Here is a 16,607-nt window from a genome sequence, read left to right as displayed (position 1 = left end):
TCTCCTTTTCCTTCTCCTTCTCCTTCTCCTCTTCCTCTTCCTCCTCCTCCTCCTTCTCGAACGAGACAGGAAATTCTAGCATTCAGGAAGAACAAACACTTCTAACACCTGCAGGGATTGTGCCAGCAGTTGGCATTCCCATCAGTATTCAGGAAAATGTATTACGAGCCAAGAAAAAAAAAAAAGAAAACAATTATAAAGTCAGGGCATAAAGTCAGCAGTTGTGACAAACTGAAACATCAGCTATCCCTGTACTTTTGCCTATGCATAAAATATTCGATGGACGATGCTAAGTATTTAGTATTTGTGCTGCTTCTAATGTGAATCATGTTGTCAGAACTTTCAGTGTAAATTTTATGTCTTGAAAAGTAAAGTTCAACCTCAGAATTGTAAACTTATTTCTGCATGTAGCTCTCAACCTAAGAACTAAGCTAAGAACACAGAATACCTGTTTCGTGCTGCCCTCTGCTGCCTATTGGAAGGAAAAAAAACCATAATACATGCCAAATGCTGGATTTTTATTTAATTATTGTTTATAAAATGTATAGGCCGTCCATCTTATCTCAGGGTAACTCCAGAGGACAGCTTACAATCATAAAAAATAAAAATGTATAAATTAAAAACATAAATAAGTTGACACAAAATTCAAAACACTACTGCTCAGTTAATGATGGGGAGGGTGGGAGCAGGATGGGAGGGAAGTGGGATCTGTTGTTAGTCAATCAGCTACCTCCACTGTGATGCTCCCCCATTGGAGCCCCAAGCTAACTAGGCTCTGCCAGTTAGCTCCAGGCTCTTTAGGCTCTTCCAGAAGGCCAGGAGGGTTGGGGCTGACTTCACATTGGGAGGCAAGATGTTCCACAGACCAGGTGCAATGGCAGAGAAGATCCTTAGGCTGGATCCCGCCCACCAGAGTAGTCAGACTGATGGGACCTGCAGCATGCCTACTCTGCCAGCATTTTAGTTTATATATTGAAAGTTGCTCTAAAAACATAGATACTGTATAGCCCACAATTTTAAATAACACACATAAAGCCTGGCTGAAGGAACTGACTTTACAGAAACTGTTTTTCAACTGCCACTGTTTCTTCACTGCCATGTTTTAATTATCAGCATTAAAACATAAAACATAGAATAATTAGTTGGCAGAGAGCTTGGAGAACTTCTAGTCCAATCTCCTGCCCATGGCAGGAGATCCTATATCATTCTTATTTTCTTTGGGCTTGATGGGATGGATACACTTGATCATAGAAAGAATAACAAAATCGAAAAATAGAGTTGGAAGGGACACTGGAGATCCTCCCAGTTCAACCCTACACTCAGAAAGGAGGCCCTATACCATGTCAAACAAGTGGCTGTCTAGTCTCTTCTTAAAAACCGCCAGTGATGGAGCACTCACAATTTCTGAAGGCAAGTCGTTCCACTGATTAATTGTTCTTATTGTCAGGAAATTTCTCCTTAGTTCTAGGTTGCTTCTTTCCTTGATTAGTTTCCATCCATTGCTTCTCGTCTTGCCTTCTGCTGCTTTGGAAAATAGGTTGACCCCCTCTTCTTTGTAGCAGCCCATCAAATATTGGAAGACTGATAGCATGTCACACTAGTCTTTATTTTTAATATACTAGACATACAGAATTACTGCATCCATTCTTTATATGTTTTAGTCTCCAGCCCCCTAATCATCTTTGTTGTTCTTCTCTGCACTCTTTCTAGAGTCTCAACATCTTTTTTATATTGTGGCAACGAAAACTGGATGCAATATTCCAAGTATGGTCTTATAAAGGCATTACAAAGTGGTACTAACACTTTCCGTGATCCTGATTCTATCCCTCTATTAATGCAGCCTAGGATTGCATTATCTTTTTTGGTGGCTGCAGCACACTGTTGGCTCATATATTAATGATCGTCCACTAGGACTCCTAGATCTCTCTCACAGTTACTGCTGTTGAGCCAAGTTCCATCTATTCTATACCTGTGCATTTGTTTTTTCTTGCTTAAGAAAAACAGCATTTCTCACCATTGAATTTCATTTTGTTAGATAGAGTCCAGTGTTCAAGTCTGTCAAGAGCCTTTTGAATCTTGAGCCTATCTTCTGGGGCATTGACTATTCCTGCCAGCTTGGTGCTGTCTACAGTTCCTCTTCTGTCCCCTCATCTGAATTGTTTTTGAAGATGTTGAAGAGTACTAGGCTTAAGACAGAACCTTGGACTGCCCCACTGCTTACTTCCCTCCATTTAGATGTAGGACTACATATTGAGTGTGATTTGTCAGACAGTTACAAATCCATCTGGTGGTGTTGCTGTCTATCCCACATTTTGGTAACTTACCAAGAAATAGGTTGTGATCTATTTTGTCAAATGCCTTATTGAAATTTACATATATTATGGCCACAAAATTTCACTACTTCACTAATTTAGTCCCTTTGTCAAAGAATGACATGATCTCTTTTTGACAAACTCATGTTGGCTTCTGGTTATAACTTTGCTTGCTATTCACAGATCTTGATTATCTTTTCCAGGCTCTTCCCAGGCATTGATGTCAGGCTGATTGGTCTGTAGTTTTATGGATCCATTTTTTTTAAAGATGAAAACTATGTTGGCTCTTTTCCAGTCCTCTGATAGTTTCCCAGTGCTCCAGGTTCTTTGAAAGATATGGTTCAGTGTTTCCGAGATCATGTCTGCCAGTTCCTTCAGAACTCTGAGATGTAATCCATCTGGTCCTTAGAGGCCAATCAGAGAGTAGGAGAGATGATATTTAATTGGCAGTAAAAGTTATTATGGTACATAGATATTATTTAGCATTACATACTTTCTCCATGAAGGGAATCAGTCTGAGTGAGGTTTGAAATATTATTCATTATACCCATTCCAATCTCTGGTGTGTTGGATAGTAAATTAGTTCTGATATACTTTTATAAGGGGACTCCTCATGGATATCTAGGTTTATTTTCAGTTTTTACATTGGTGGTAAGCTTTAATGGAATGACTGAGTATCATGTAATTATGCTGGATGCTATATATGGCTCTTCTCTTTCCTTCCTGCTTTTTACAAGTACACAGAATATGTTACTACATGGAGGACCATCAATATTGTGTGGAATTTTATTTTTTTAAAATTTTGGCTGAAGCTTTAGAGATGTTTGAGCTAATGTCATACTACAGCTATATGCTTGGCTTTAAAATGTAGAATTAACACACTTTCCTTGGTGGTTCAAGTATTGTTCCAAATCAATTCCATCTAATTATCACTGGTTGTCTAACGCTTGTCTAAACAGATACTAAAAAAGGAACTACTTTTTTTAAAAAAAAAATTAGAATATTTTAATATTTGTATAAGATATACTTCAAAACAAAAAAAGTTCATAAAAGTTACAAGAATTATATAATACTACATACACACACACACACACACACACACACACACACATATAACAGGTATATATAATATGTGTGTGTGTGTGTGTGTGTGTGTGTGTGTGTTTTTGTAGATTTTCACGGGTAGAGGTATAGACGAAATACAACCACCATCCAGAAGCCAGACCACGGCGGCATCACCAGCTGCTGCACCCCCCTCCGATACCCACACAAAGCAAACTGACACACGCCATGAACACATGGCAAGACCTCAAACTCGGAGCCAAACCAAAGCCCGGGATGTGGCATCATAGCCATCTGCTCAGGACATTACATCAAATAACTCAGGATATCACAACACTAGAACTCAGGATGCTAACACAGCCATTACCCAGGTCATTAAAACACAAAAGACTAATAGGTACACATCAAGGACCTCACCCACACAGGATGTTACGAAACAGCTGACTAATCTGCAAACATCAACTTCATCAACCAATCAAGATGTAACAACACAGGCAACCAACCTGCTCACAGCAACAAAGCCAGCACCCACACCTCCCCATCAGTATTTATAGAGAGACGGCAGCTCCGATCACACTTTCCTCGCACAAGCACGAAGCCGAAGACACCAGCCTGAAGATGACGAGTGGGACCTCATCGAAACGTTGCCAAGATACTATCAATCTTACATAGGAAAAGACCCAAATACACCAAAACCATACATACATACATACACATACACATAAACACACACACATTGCATTTTTTATATTGTGTATATGCACCATAACTATTTGGAGGACAGACCAAAAAGAGGAATTCAGTCAGTGTGTGACAACTCTCAGATCAAATCTCTTTTCACCATGAACCCTCCCTTCTCCATTCCTTTGGTTTTTTTTTTTTTCACTTTCTTTCCTTCCTATTATGTATGTTTAATGACATCCTGACACTTTCATCAGTGTGTGCCTTTTCCTTCCCTTTTTCCTTCACAACTGTTCCAGACTGATCGCATAAATCCAGATGACATAGATTTAGAAAATGAACCCTGGTATAAATTCTTTTCAGAACTGGAGTTTGGACGTCCGGTAAGTGAGGCAAGAATATATCAGTTTTAGGGATTTGGACCAATTCACACATTTCTAGTAAAAAAAATGCCTAGATCCTGAAAATGCATCTATTCAAAATGGAATAATTACTACAATTGTATTTGAAGTATATGTTTATATATTTATATATGCAGTTATCATATATAAATTTCATTGGTGAGGTGGAGAGAAACCTATAGGAATGCTTAAGAATAATCAATAAAGTGGATTCCTAATAAATCTCTTTTCACATGTTTGCTGACAGAGTTTTTTAAATTGACAAGAAACTGATAATAATTATTTGGATTCAGTAAGTGTTCAAGCTTTTTCACAAAAAATTAGACAAATGCAACTTGTATTATTAGCTTCATTTAATTTAGATTTAACAGAATAATTATTACTATAAAGCACAAAGTTATATGGATCAAAAACATTGAAAGAGAATAAATACTGGTATTCCCTAATTGAAAAGAAACTTTTTTTCTGTATTATCAAGCATCAGCTGTCTGCTTTGGCTATTTTTCTAAATATAAATAGAATATACCACCTGCAGATTTTGCAGCCTCCACAATCATTTGGAATACAATTGCCTTCTGCTTCTGGGATGGCATTGCTGTTATGAAGTGTGCAGGAAACTATTACACCACAAATGTGTAAGTTTTTGATGGATGTTAATCATAAGCTGCCCAGGTTTGAGGACAAAACTGTGAAACAGCACAGCTGCTAGAAGGCTAAGACAGTTCTGCATATCAGAATTTGTCCCAAACTGAACTTAGGTGCTCCTCAGTTCTCTAGAGGAAGCTATAAGACCAGCTTTTTTCCAGTAATTTCCAAAATAATATTTACAATAGCCAGGCTATCTCGGATTCGGAAAGTTGTGGAATTTCTTCTTGTGATTCATAATCATAACACAAGAGAAGCCCTCCATCATCCTTCAATGTTTTTCATCTGTCACCAAACTATGTGAATAATACAAGAATCTCACAAAAATTTAGCTTTCTTGATTTTAAAGAAAAAAAAATTCAATCAGAACAACACTAAAAATTATGAAAGCTCATTTGGGAACCCTACCAAAAGAAATAAATGCCTGTTTTTCACAAATGACAGACAATTGAAGAGGCATTAATGACTTTCGACAATGTCGTTGTTAATTGTCCACCAAAGACCTTATTTCCCAAAAGCTGCTGCTTCCTCTGTAGCAGTGGTGTTAAATTCGTGGCCTGCGGGCCAGATGCGTCATGTGCTGGCCACACCCATGCCCGGTTTAGTGAAGGGGGAAAAAGTCACGATACGTGACGTGACGATGCGTGAGGACACGAGTTTGACACCCCTGCTCTGCAACAACCATCTCAGTGCAACCTGGGAAGACCAACTTAGACATTATGGTAAATTCAGCCTCTACTGGAAATCAAAGCAATGTTCTGCCTTGCACTTTTCTTTCTCCTCACTTATTACAATTACAAATCTATCCCTGCCCCCTTCGTATAAATAGCTTCTGTCCATTTACTTTGGCTTCTGGATCTCAGTGTATTTTGGACCCTAAATCTCTCTGTGTAACAATTTGCTATATTGAAGGAACTTTATTTTCTAGCAGCCTAACCTAAATATACTAGTACTTTTTTTGATCTTAAAGAGAGCTGTTTATTACAGTTCGTTCTGTGATCTTGAATACAATCCATCATGAGCGCTTTCATTCCAGAGCCAACATCTGTTCAAGTCTAACCCAGTGAAGAAGACAATCAGAATAGCAAAGCTTGGATTGTATCCATAATTTTACAGAAAGCACTTAGCTTCACTGAAAACACAGCAGACCCTCAAACAGGACCAAGTGTATTATATTCTCTCTTTTTTCATCCCATCATTCTTCCATCTTTCCCAATTTAATGCTACTGAATTTGGGAGAGTTATGTTTTCTTTTAGCTTTTTAACTTCAGCTTTACTAACAACAGTGGAAAGTTTATTAAAACGATTAGCTACTATCACATATTCTTTACCCCAGACTGATCCTCTCATTTTGTTGCATTTTTACCACTCTTGTAATCTGTCAACACTCAGTTTCTAACTATGTCACCTTCTCCACATGTTTCATTCCTTGCTGCCATTGATTCTTCTCCATTTCATCTCGCAATTCTACCTATATGATGCAGCCTCCTAAAAAGCTTTTGGATTATGTTCAAGACAATCCTCCAGGTCTTTCCAAAGAGGTAAATCAGCATGTTTCTTCAATGGATGGTTAAAATTTGGGGACAACATAAATATTGAATTTTCTCTTATTTAATTACAGGACATTCTGTTCACCTGCATATTATCCTACAAAACTCATTCCAGTGATACAATTATAACTTCTTTCTTTTTTCTAGTGTATTAACACACACAAATGTCCAGCTACAATCCCATAAATATGAAATATCTTTCAATGAAAATATCCTAGCAATGCTTTCCTTATTTTATTTATTTACAAAAAGTACATTATCATCTCATATAATAGTCATAGATAGTTCACAATAATCAATACAAACAAGGATGAAACCAAATTTATCTTTTCCCAGGCACCAAACCAAACTTCAAGCTCAATCCAGCTAATCACAAGGCAACATTTTTTAACAGAAAGAATATGTCAATTGCCTTGCTGAACAAGACAATTTGGGATCAAAAAAATCTCATTCCAGTAACCATTTAACAATAAATATTGCTGCTGCACTAGGAAATGGGAGGAAAATGATGAATGATAGTTATTATTCTGACTTTTGCTATTTGAACAAAATACTGCACTAGAACATTAGAAAGACATGAATTTAAGGTATCATGTTAAGTGAACTCATTAATCACTGTACATTTCAGGTGTTGAAATTGAAGTGTATAAACTATATACAGTAATCTGTTGGAAATTAGGAGAGTAAATTACTAATTCAAAAAATGCTTAATAATGTTTAGATCCAAAATTCATATAACCAGACAAGAGTTAAGAATTTTAAAGTAATAGTAAAATAAATTTACAATGGATTGTGCAAACTTTTATTTCTTGTTTATTGTTAATTATTTATTGTGGGTTACTCCCCATTCTTCTCCCTGGCAATCTTGTTTCAGTTTTTTTATATTGTTATTTTTGACCTAAGCCTCCAAGAATTATCCTGAATAGTCATTGAAATAAAAAAAACCCTCAATAAATAGTTCAAAAACATTGCATCTACAAAAAATAAAAACGTACCGGTATTTAGATTCTGAACATCTGAACAAAGAAGATAGCATTTCTCAAATCTTCTTGGTTTTTTTTTAAAGTTTAGGTGCTTTGATTATTATGAATGTTGATCTTTCTGGCATCAGTTGAACATATTCTCCTTAAAAACTCAACTTTCTTAAAGCAGCAGAAACCAAATCAGTTTTCTATAATAGTGTTACACAGTTTCCTTTTGCTTACCAAGAAGTGAAAATAATAGATATACCTGTAGAATTACGTATATTTAGATAATGAGAAGCTCTTAAACCATATTGGCCTTTTTTCAATGTTACTTCCTTGTAAACTATGTTCTTTAGGCTCTCCAACTGCATGTCTGTAATTAATTAACAGAGCATAATGTGTATCTTTATTGAGTAGTCGAGAGAATTAAGAGCAACTTTCAGAATATATCTTGCTGCTATTTCCTGTCCATCAAAATTTGCAACCTGAGGATGCCGACTCTCTCTGCCTAAAGCCAATCCTTTCTACTGAGTGTCCCTCAAGCAAGAGATTGTCATGAAGATTTCCAAGACGCTGGTGTTAGTACAATAGGGCAATAGGGGAAAATGATGACTTTCCATTTCTATCCCATTTAATACAAGCTTTTATCCTATGGAGTCTTTATGTAAACTGCAGTCTTCAAACAATGAAGATTGTCTATATTAACAGGTCTACTAATATGCATAATAGTCTTTTTAATAAAAGTACTAAGTTGAGATTCATGAGTTCAGTCTTCTTAAAGGTTTGTGTCCAAATTCTTTAATAGTTGATTCTGCCTTATAAAAGGTTTATTATATATATTATATATTTCTGAAATCCCAGTCTGGCCAATGTTTACCTGAATACTACAATTTGAATACAGAATTACATTTTCATACAGGTGTTCCTCAGCTTACAATCACGATTGGGACCAGAATTTTTGTTGCTAAGTGATGCTAAGGAAGTCATCATCTGAGTGCACCCAATTTTAAAATGTTTTTTGCTGCAAATGTGAAGCAAATCACCATGGTTGTGAAGCAAATCATGCAGTCATTAAATGAATCTAGTTTCCCCCATTGACTTTCCTTGTTGTAAGCCCAGGATGCTGCAACTGTTATAAGCTGCCAAGGGTTGTTGTATTAGTGAAATGGGCAGCATAGAAATTTAATAAATAAATCTGGTTGCCAAACACCCGAATTGTGATTATGTGAATTTGGGAATGCTGTGATGGTCATATGTGTGAGGACCGGTTACAAGTCACTTTTTTCAGAGCTGTCAGAAGTTTGAATGATCACTAAACAAATGGTCATAGGTTGAGGACAATCTGTGTATTTCTTCTACAGATACAATTTGCAGAGTAATGCTGAGTAAAGTTAGGCAAAGGATACTGCCACTTCAGCTGGCAGAGGTTACACTGCAAGCTCCTAAGCTTTCCTTTTTAATATCCTTAAACTTGCCTGCCTTAAATGCAATAGTGGACATTCTCCTAACCCAAGCAAAGAAGTAACATTTGTCAGTCTACACTACCTCTATAGGTAATATCATACTAAAATCACCTTTGCCTCAATAAAATGACTTAAACCACCCCAAGAAGAAATAACATTTGATGAGAAATTAAATTATAATTAGGTTAAGGGTTTGTTTTCAAATATCAACATGGGTTCTTTTAACTAGGAAAGACCTGTAACTCAGTTCTAGAGTGTAAGTTTTGTATTAAGAAATTTAATTCTTGGCTCCTCCAGTTAGTAACAGCAGGTAACACATGATGGGATGGGAGGCAGCCTGGAGGATTATTGTTAGCTCCAGAGAACAAGAACAGGATACAGTTCAGCAACTCTCAAAGTAAAATTCTAGTATTTTTCTGCATAAATGCAATGTAACACTGGTTAGGGGTTGTAATGCAATTTAAAGCAATGTTTTTATATATTTTTCCCACAAGGCTTTTGCTTTTCTAAAAAGATCAATAGTTCAGAGTATGTAATTGCAATTGCAGTTTCTCACATTGTCTCTGAAATTACATGAAAAATATATGTACCATTAATTAGACAGATGGTTTATGTATTTGATAAGCTGTACCTGGGATAGGGTTCTTCTTTTCCCAACTCTTGCTGGTTATACTGTACAGGTAGTCATCCTTTAACAGTGATAATTAGGATCAGCAGCTCCATCACGAAGCAATATTGTAAAGTGACATCACATGACTGCTGCAACTTACAATGGCATTTAGGGCAGTTCCAGTTGCGGTTGTTAAACAAATCCTGCATGGTCCTTAGGTGTGACTTAGTCCTCCTGCTGGTTTCTCTGTTGACTTTGTTTGTTGAAACCTGACGGTGAAGGTCACAAATGATGATCATGTGACCATAGGATACTGTGAATGTTGTAATTATGAGTCAGGTGCCAAGACCCAATTGCCGGATCACAATTACATGAATGTAGGGATGCTGCTGGAGAAGACTCCTGTGAGTCCCTTGGACTGCAAAACTATCAAACCGGTCAGTCCTAGAGGAGATCAACCCTGACTGCTCTTTAGAAGGCGAGATCCTGAAGATGAAACTCAAATACTTTGGCCACCTAATGAGAAGGAAGGCCTCACTGGAGAAGAACCTAATGCTGGGAACAATTGAGGGCAAAAGAAGAAAGGGACGACAGAGAATGAGGTGGCTGGATGGAGTCACTGAAGCAGTTGGCGTGAGCTTAAATGTACTCTGAGGAATGGTAGAGGACAGGAAGGCCTGGAGGAACGTTGTCCATGGGGTCACAATGGGTCGGACATGACTTTGTGACTAACAACAAGGGATGCTGCAGCAGCCGTAACCACAGGGACCAGTCATAAGTCCCTTCATTTCACCATAACTGTGAAAAGTTGCTGAATGAGTGGTCATTAAGCAAGGACTACGTGTAATAATATATGTGGCTATTTCCAGGTCAAGCCTTAACATCTGCTAAAATACCAGATTAAAAATTGTTGTTATTAAGGATTGAATTTATATTGACAAATTTAAACTATTTGTATTCTCAAATAATCCTTTTAATTTTACTCCTGTGCCAAAACAAAATCTTTAAGTCTGGAGACCAAACTGTGTGCTTAATGTGAAGTTTAAAAAGTCAACAAATGGCAATGTATGCTATACAGGTTTAAACTGTGTTTACAGATAATTCCCACCTTGATTTGATTTTAATATTGTGAAAAGTAATACCTCATGATTTTTTTTCATTGCTATAGTTTCCAATATTTAGTCAATATAAGGATATAAGGTTTAATTTGAGAAACTGGGTGAAAAAAATTCTGAAGACATTAGCTCCAGTATCAAAAGCAGCATTTGAAATTAGTTTAAAGGCTACCCAACTTTTAATTACATAGTTAATACTAATGATTGTGAGAGTCTTCAATCAATCAATATTTTTTGTTGTAAATATTTTTGAAATTCAAATTAAGATGCTTGCTTATTTCTGCAGACATCTTTATACTACAATCCAGCAGACAGACGTGTGGATAGACCTTCTAGGTAAGAGAAATCAAATATATAAATACAAGTAGAAAGAAAAAGTCTCCTTCAACAGTTCTTACATTATATGCTTGGATTTTTTTTTGTACAGAAAGATAATTCCATATGCCTTTTTAGGTTAAGCACAGTATAAATTGAAGTTTTCCTGCAAGCATTCTCACTTTATACAGCTCCTGTAACTTCCTTGTGTCATTTTCTCTTTGAATTAAGCATAATTTATCTGTATGTGCTACAGCTGTATTTCTCAACCTTATCAACTTCCAGAGATGTAGATTTCGACTCCCCAAATTCCCCAACCAGCAGGCTTAAAGTGGCCATGGTTGAGAAACACTGTGCTTCAGGATAAAATTTCTGTGATCATCTTGTATCCTTTGCTATTTTCATAAGATTCTTTTTGTAAAGGCGTGTGATGATTGAATGACAAGATTTCTAGTCCAAGCATAGCAACACAGTGTACATCTTCCCATTTATATTCCAGAGAGAGGAGGAGACTTGGGAACCATAGAGTGAAGGACCTGGGTTCTGGGGGGAAAAGTCTATCTGTAAAATACTAGTGTTATGGATATAATTAGAGCTATGAACGATAAATATTAACAAACTATTGATAGATTATAACTGCTTCACTTCGTACTGCAATGTATTTTAAGTAATTTAGTAAAACTTAATTTGCTTCTTTGTGTAAATATGTCATCATATATCTTCTCCACATCCTACCTAGTCATTCAAAACTAAAACAAAAAAGCAAACTTTCTCAACCAGCAGAGATGGTAGTACAGTAGTAAGAATTTATGGTCAGTGTAATTTCCCAAGCTTTGGAAATGTAAAACTAGAAATAAAAGGCTACAATTATATCTATTAATTATGATGGTTATGTATTCATATGAACTTGAATGCAACTAAATGTTATTAATCCAGATATATATTTTGATGCAGCCTTTCTCAACCTCATCTTGCAAATATGTTGGGATTATAAATCACAATTCTGGGAATCTTGGTCTTTACATTTATGCACATATAGAGGGGCCACATTGGAAGAGAGTGTTTTGAGGTGTAAAGTAAAATATGATAACAATTAGAAATCCTAAGAATCAGTCCAAGAATGTTCTTATCTCTGCAGTGCAAACAGGAAGGAAGGAAGGAAGGAGTATATGTAGCTGTAGAAAAAAACATGTCACACTTTGGACATGTTATTTTTCTACAAACACAAATCCATCTTGACCTAAAGCAAACAGAAATCCATAAATACAGTTTAAGAAGATATTATTCTTCCATCTTTCTCAAATGCCATAATATTTTTTCACTCTGACAGAGTAAAGAGTAGAATAGAACTTCTTCTACATATAAAATGCCATTTATCTCTGCTTTTAATGATCAATTATTTTTATACTGGTCTGATTGAAATGATTTTCTAGTGTTGCTTTGAAATAAAGTATTATATATACCAATTTTAAATGTTTTATATGTACCATTTTTATTTTAAACAGTGGCTTAAAACATTTTAAATAACCAAACAGGATAGCTAAACTATGGAGTCCTTCATTTTCTGTCTCAACATAGCTTTGTCCCAGAATTTTGTTACCCTTCTACCCTTATTATTTATAAATAATATTGCAGCAGAACAAATGTTGCATTTTTTATATTCTTGAACGGATGTTGTAGTTTTGGAAATTGTTGAGAAGATTTCCAGGTGGACATGAATAAGAAATCAATATACATTACTTGGCCATCTCATAAGGAAAGCAAATAATAGAACCTTACCTTTCCCTTCATCCCAAAGAATTTTACAAACGTATTGGGGGCAATATGCTAACTCTATAAACCACTTAGGACTATAAAGCATTATGAAATGGTATGTAAGAGTAAGTGCTATTGCTATTGTTATTGCCGCGCAATGGGGTGAGCTCCTGTTCCTTGCCCCAGCTCCTGCCTACCTAGCAGTTCAAAAGCATGCAAATGTGAGTAGATTAATAGGTACCACTTTGGTAAAAAGGTAACAGCATTCAGTGCACCTTTGCCATATAGCCATGCTGGCCACATGACCACAGAAAATGTATTTGGACAATGCTAGCTCCATCAGCTAAGAAGTGGAGATAAGCTCCGCAACCTAGAATCAGACATGATTGCATAGGGAAGCCTTTGGCTTTTTATTGGTACTGTATTTAGTTATGTTAGCAATGGCTAATGAGCTTAATTATTTGTTGACTTCTAAGGAGACATTTTAGACATGTCTTGCTACATTATTGTTTTCTTCCCCAGTTCTGCAAGTACTTCAAGTGATTACAGAAAACGAAGGAAGTCAGAGCCTGCAGTAACTCAGCAGAAAGTCCACACTGATCAGAATGTAAATCGATACACTCTTGGTCGTACAGATACACAGAGCACCTATTCAACCCTTAGGAAGCCTGTTACCACCTCTTCTCCATCATCTCCATCAAGAGCAAAAGGTAATAAAAGCACAAGGTTAAATAAACGGAAATTCATGAATTCCAAAACAATATGGATGAATTTCAATTTCTACTAAACAATCAAAATTCACCAATCCAATTTGCATGGAAGGAATAAAAATCCAGTATTTATATTCATATTAATCTCCTAATCTGATATGTCAGCAAGTCATCATATGAAGACTTTTGTAGCTTTTTCTTTTTTAAAAAGAAAGCCGATTAAAATCTTTTTTAAAAAACTTTAAAGTTGATTCACCAGACAAGGAAAAGACAGGGATTGAGGGCATTTTCTTCCCAAATATAATATTATCTTCTAAAATGTGATTGTCATACATCACTAATCAAGATATAAATCACAAACCTAAATGTATCTAAAGGAAATGCAGTCTGAATATCTCTTAATGTTCGATAAATAAATTATACCTTTTTAATAACTGAATAGGAAAATGAATTATTGTCTTGGCAAACATTTATGGGGAGTGAACTCTTAATGCAGGCTTTCCATGTCTGCAATCAGTAAGAGCTTTTTTCTGCCATATTCCATTTCTGCAATACTTCCCCATTTCACATAAGTGCTAATGTTTCCTGTTTATTGTTACTGTACAACACCTGAAGTGTTTCCCAAGATTCCCAACTCTGCAATGCCACCATAATGATTCAAAATTTTACACTGAAATTTTACATTGAAAAGGCAGCCATGTACCATTTACCCAATTGGAATATGACTTTTTCCCCCCACAAATAATTATGCAGGGATGTCTGCAGGGTATAGTTTTAAAACAAACCAAGATAACAGTAACAGTGCAATTGAAGCTCCATCTGGATTTTTAGGTAGTCATGAGGCAAATCTGTCACTTAGATTTGCCTCATGACAGCTGCCATTTTGACTTTTTGGGCCAGGCATTGCGGACATCCCAGTAATTAACTGTGAGTTAGGGAAGGGAGAGTAAAGATTATCTTAGAGTTGCTGAGAAAATAGACAAGACTATTGAATGTAACCAATGGGTGAAGAGTAGCTATTGGGTGGGAGGGGCTGTTTGCCTATGAAGTTAGTCTTTGTTGTAATACCTTAAAAAACTCTTATTTTTTTCTTACTATCCTTATTATGTACTTCTATTTGTCCCAATTCCATTCAGCTTTCTCCTCTCTATTCTTTTTTCCTTCTCTTCCCTTTACATAGCTATCCTTCCCTTTAACTCATTTATATTCTATCTTTTGCCTTTCCTTCCACTTTCTCCTTTTCTTTCTTCTTTGGTATTTATGTTGGAAAGAGGGAAGAAGTATAAGTATACACTCATGTAAGAGTATTTTATGGTAAAAGAAGGAACAGTTGCAATATGTATATAAAGGGTCCATTAATTTTATAAATTGGGTCTTTGGATATAATATTCAAATATAAATTTAGCTTTTTTGTTCTGGATCAGCCTTTTTTGGAGTGTAGCTTCTAGCTAATACTTATATACATATGCCTGTGTGCGTGCACACGTGTCTATGTTCAGGAATTTATATACAGATGCATAAGTGTGTTTATGTCATTTGCACACATTATTGGAGCAATCTCCAATATAGGTTTCAACCAAAGTTGACAACCCTTGGTTGAAAAAGTGGGAAAGCTTGGCATTGCACATGATTATTGTCTCTGTATGAGTTTTTTAAAAAGAAAATCTACTCTTGGATTATCTTCCTTTTGGGTTAAAATGGCAGGTGGTTCTTTTAATTAAAAAAATCATTTTCACCCCTAGAGGTAGTCTGTGTCTTCCTGTGCTGCCCCGCTCACCTACACCCACACATAGATGTGCTTTAGAGAGTTTATTGATATTCCCCAGCAATTCCCTTCACACAGCCTCAGAATTATCCCAAATAAATCCAGCCAGAAGCAAGCCAAGGCAATGACCAATAGTCCATAAAACAATGGAAAGTTGCTGCAACATATAAGTCCACCAAACAAACTTAAATCTACGAGGCCATGCTGAAATACACCCACAAGAGCTCCCTTGGCAAAAGAAGTTCAGAGTCTCTAAGGCACAAAGTCAAGCAGAAAGCACAAGAAACAAACACACACAGCCATAAACCAAACATGTTGTTCCCAGCAACGCCTCCCTCATCCTGCTGTGATAAATAGCTTTCTGGTGCAGCCCATCAAAATAAAAAAGGTGGCAATTCACTTAACAACTGCCTCCTTAGCAATGGAAATTTAGTCTTGATTGTAGTCATTAGTTGAGGAATATTTATACACACACACACACACACACACACACACACACACACACCATATTGTTAATGCCTCAATGTCCCAATATCTTCCACTAAAAATCAGGACTGTGCATTTTCTGCTTTAATGTTTATCATTTGTTAACAGGGTTTATTTGTGTAAGCGTTCCTACTTATTTATATAAAAAGTCTAAAATTGGAGGCATTTAAGATAACTTTCTTCTAATGATTATTTAATTGCATGTCAATTTAACATTTAACACATTTCTTTTAATACTTCAGGGTACAGAATTAGTAATCAGTATTAGTACTTGGTTAATATTATCTGAGTCAAGATGGGATAATTGCTTGTATATATTTGTAACATTTTCTATATTGTATTTCAGAATCTCACTGTTCAATGCTTGGGCAAATAGCAATTCTGTTTTGTTCCATTTTGCTAGAACCAATCTAATCCAGGCAATGGATTTCAGAAAGTTATGGATAAAGTGCCTTAATGTTGCATTTTCCCAAATTGACAAACTTCAGATCTGTTGAACTACAATTCCCATCATTCCCACTGGTACCAAAATTGTATTCCAGCATATCAATTCTCATTTAACTGTTTTCCCTGTAAATCCATTGATTAAAGTTTTCAGCTTAAAACCTTCCCCATTGTTCACTCTGTTACACTACAAACATTACCAATACAAGGGAATAACCAGAGGAAAAATAGAGAAAAAAAACTTGGGGGGAAGAGAGAGAGGTGGAGAAAAAGTGGAAAATCTTATTTTTAAATTGGAAAAACTGCAAAGGGGCCTAAGGTTACTGTA

The 16,607-nt window shown here is 36.0% G+C and overlaps 1 protein-coding gene across 31 annotated transcripts in view; it reads left to right on the top strand.

Moving 5' to 3' along the window:
* Window positions 1-16,607, top strand: part of SORBS2 (sorbin and SH3 domain containing 2) — a 194,177-nt gene that overhangs the window by 144,294 nt on the left and 33,276 nt on the right. For 26 of the 31 annotated variants that reach the window (XM_070948613.1, XM_070948603.1, XM_070948604.1 and 23 more), the window contains 4 exons: window positions 4,355-4,438; window positions 6,586-6,642; window positions 11,091-11,140; window positions 13,397-13,584. In XM_070948613.1, the coding sequence (XP_070804714.1) occupies window positions 4,355-4,438; window positions 6,586-6,642; window positions 11,091-11,140; window positions 13,397-13,584 (379 nt within the window). The remainder of the gene's footprint in view (window positions 1-4,354; window positions 4,439-6,585; window positions 6,643-11,090; window positions 11,141-13,396; window positions 13,585-16,607) is intronic. The other 5 variants (XM_070948614.1, XM_070948615.1, XM_070948605.1 and 2 more) reach the window with 1 other exon arrangement.

This window comes from Pituophis catenifer, unplaced genomic scaffold (assembly GCF_029215685.1).
Source record: "Pituophis catenifer annectens isolate HBS135680 unplaced genomic scaffold, rPitCat1.0.hap2 SCAF_8, whole genome shotgun sequence".
NCBI classification, from domain to species: domain Eukaryota; kingdom Metazoa; phylum Chordata; class Lepidosauria; order Squamata; family Colubridae; genus Pituophis; species Pituophis catenifer.
The sequence above is the reverse complement of the archived record's forward strand: the minus strand, read 5'-3'. Positions and strand labels throughout refer to the sequence as shown.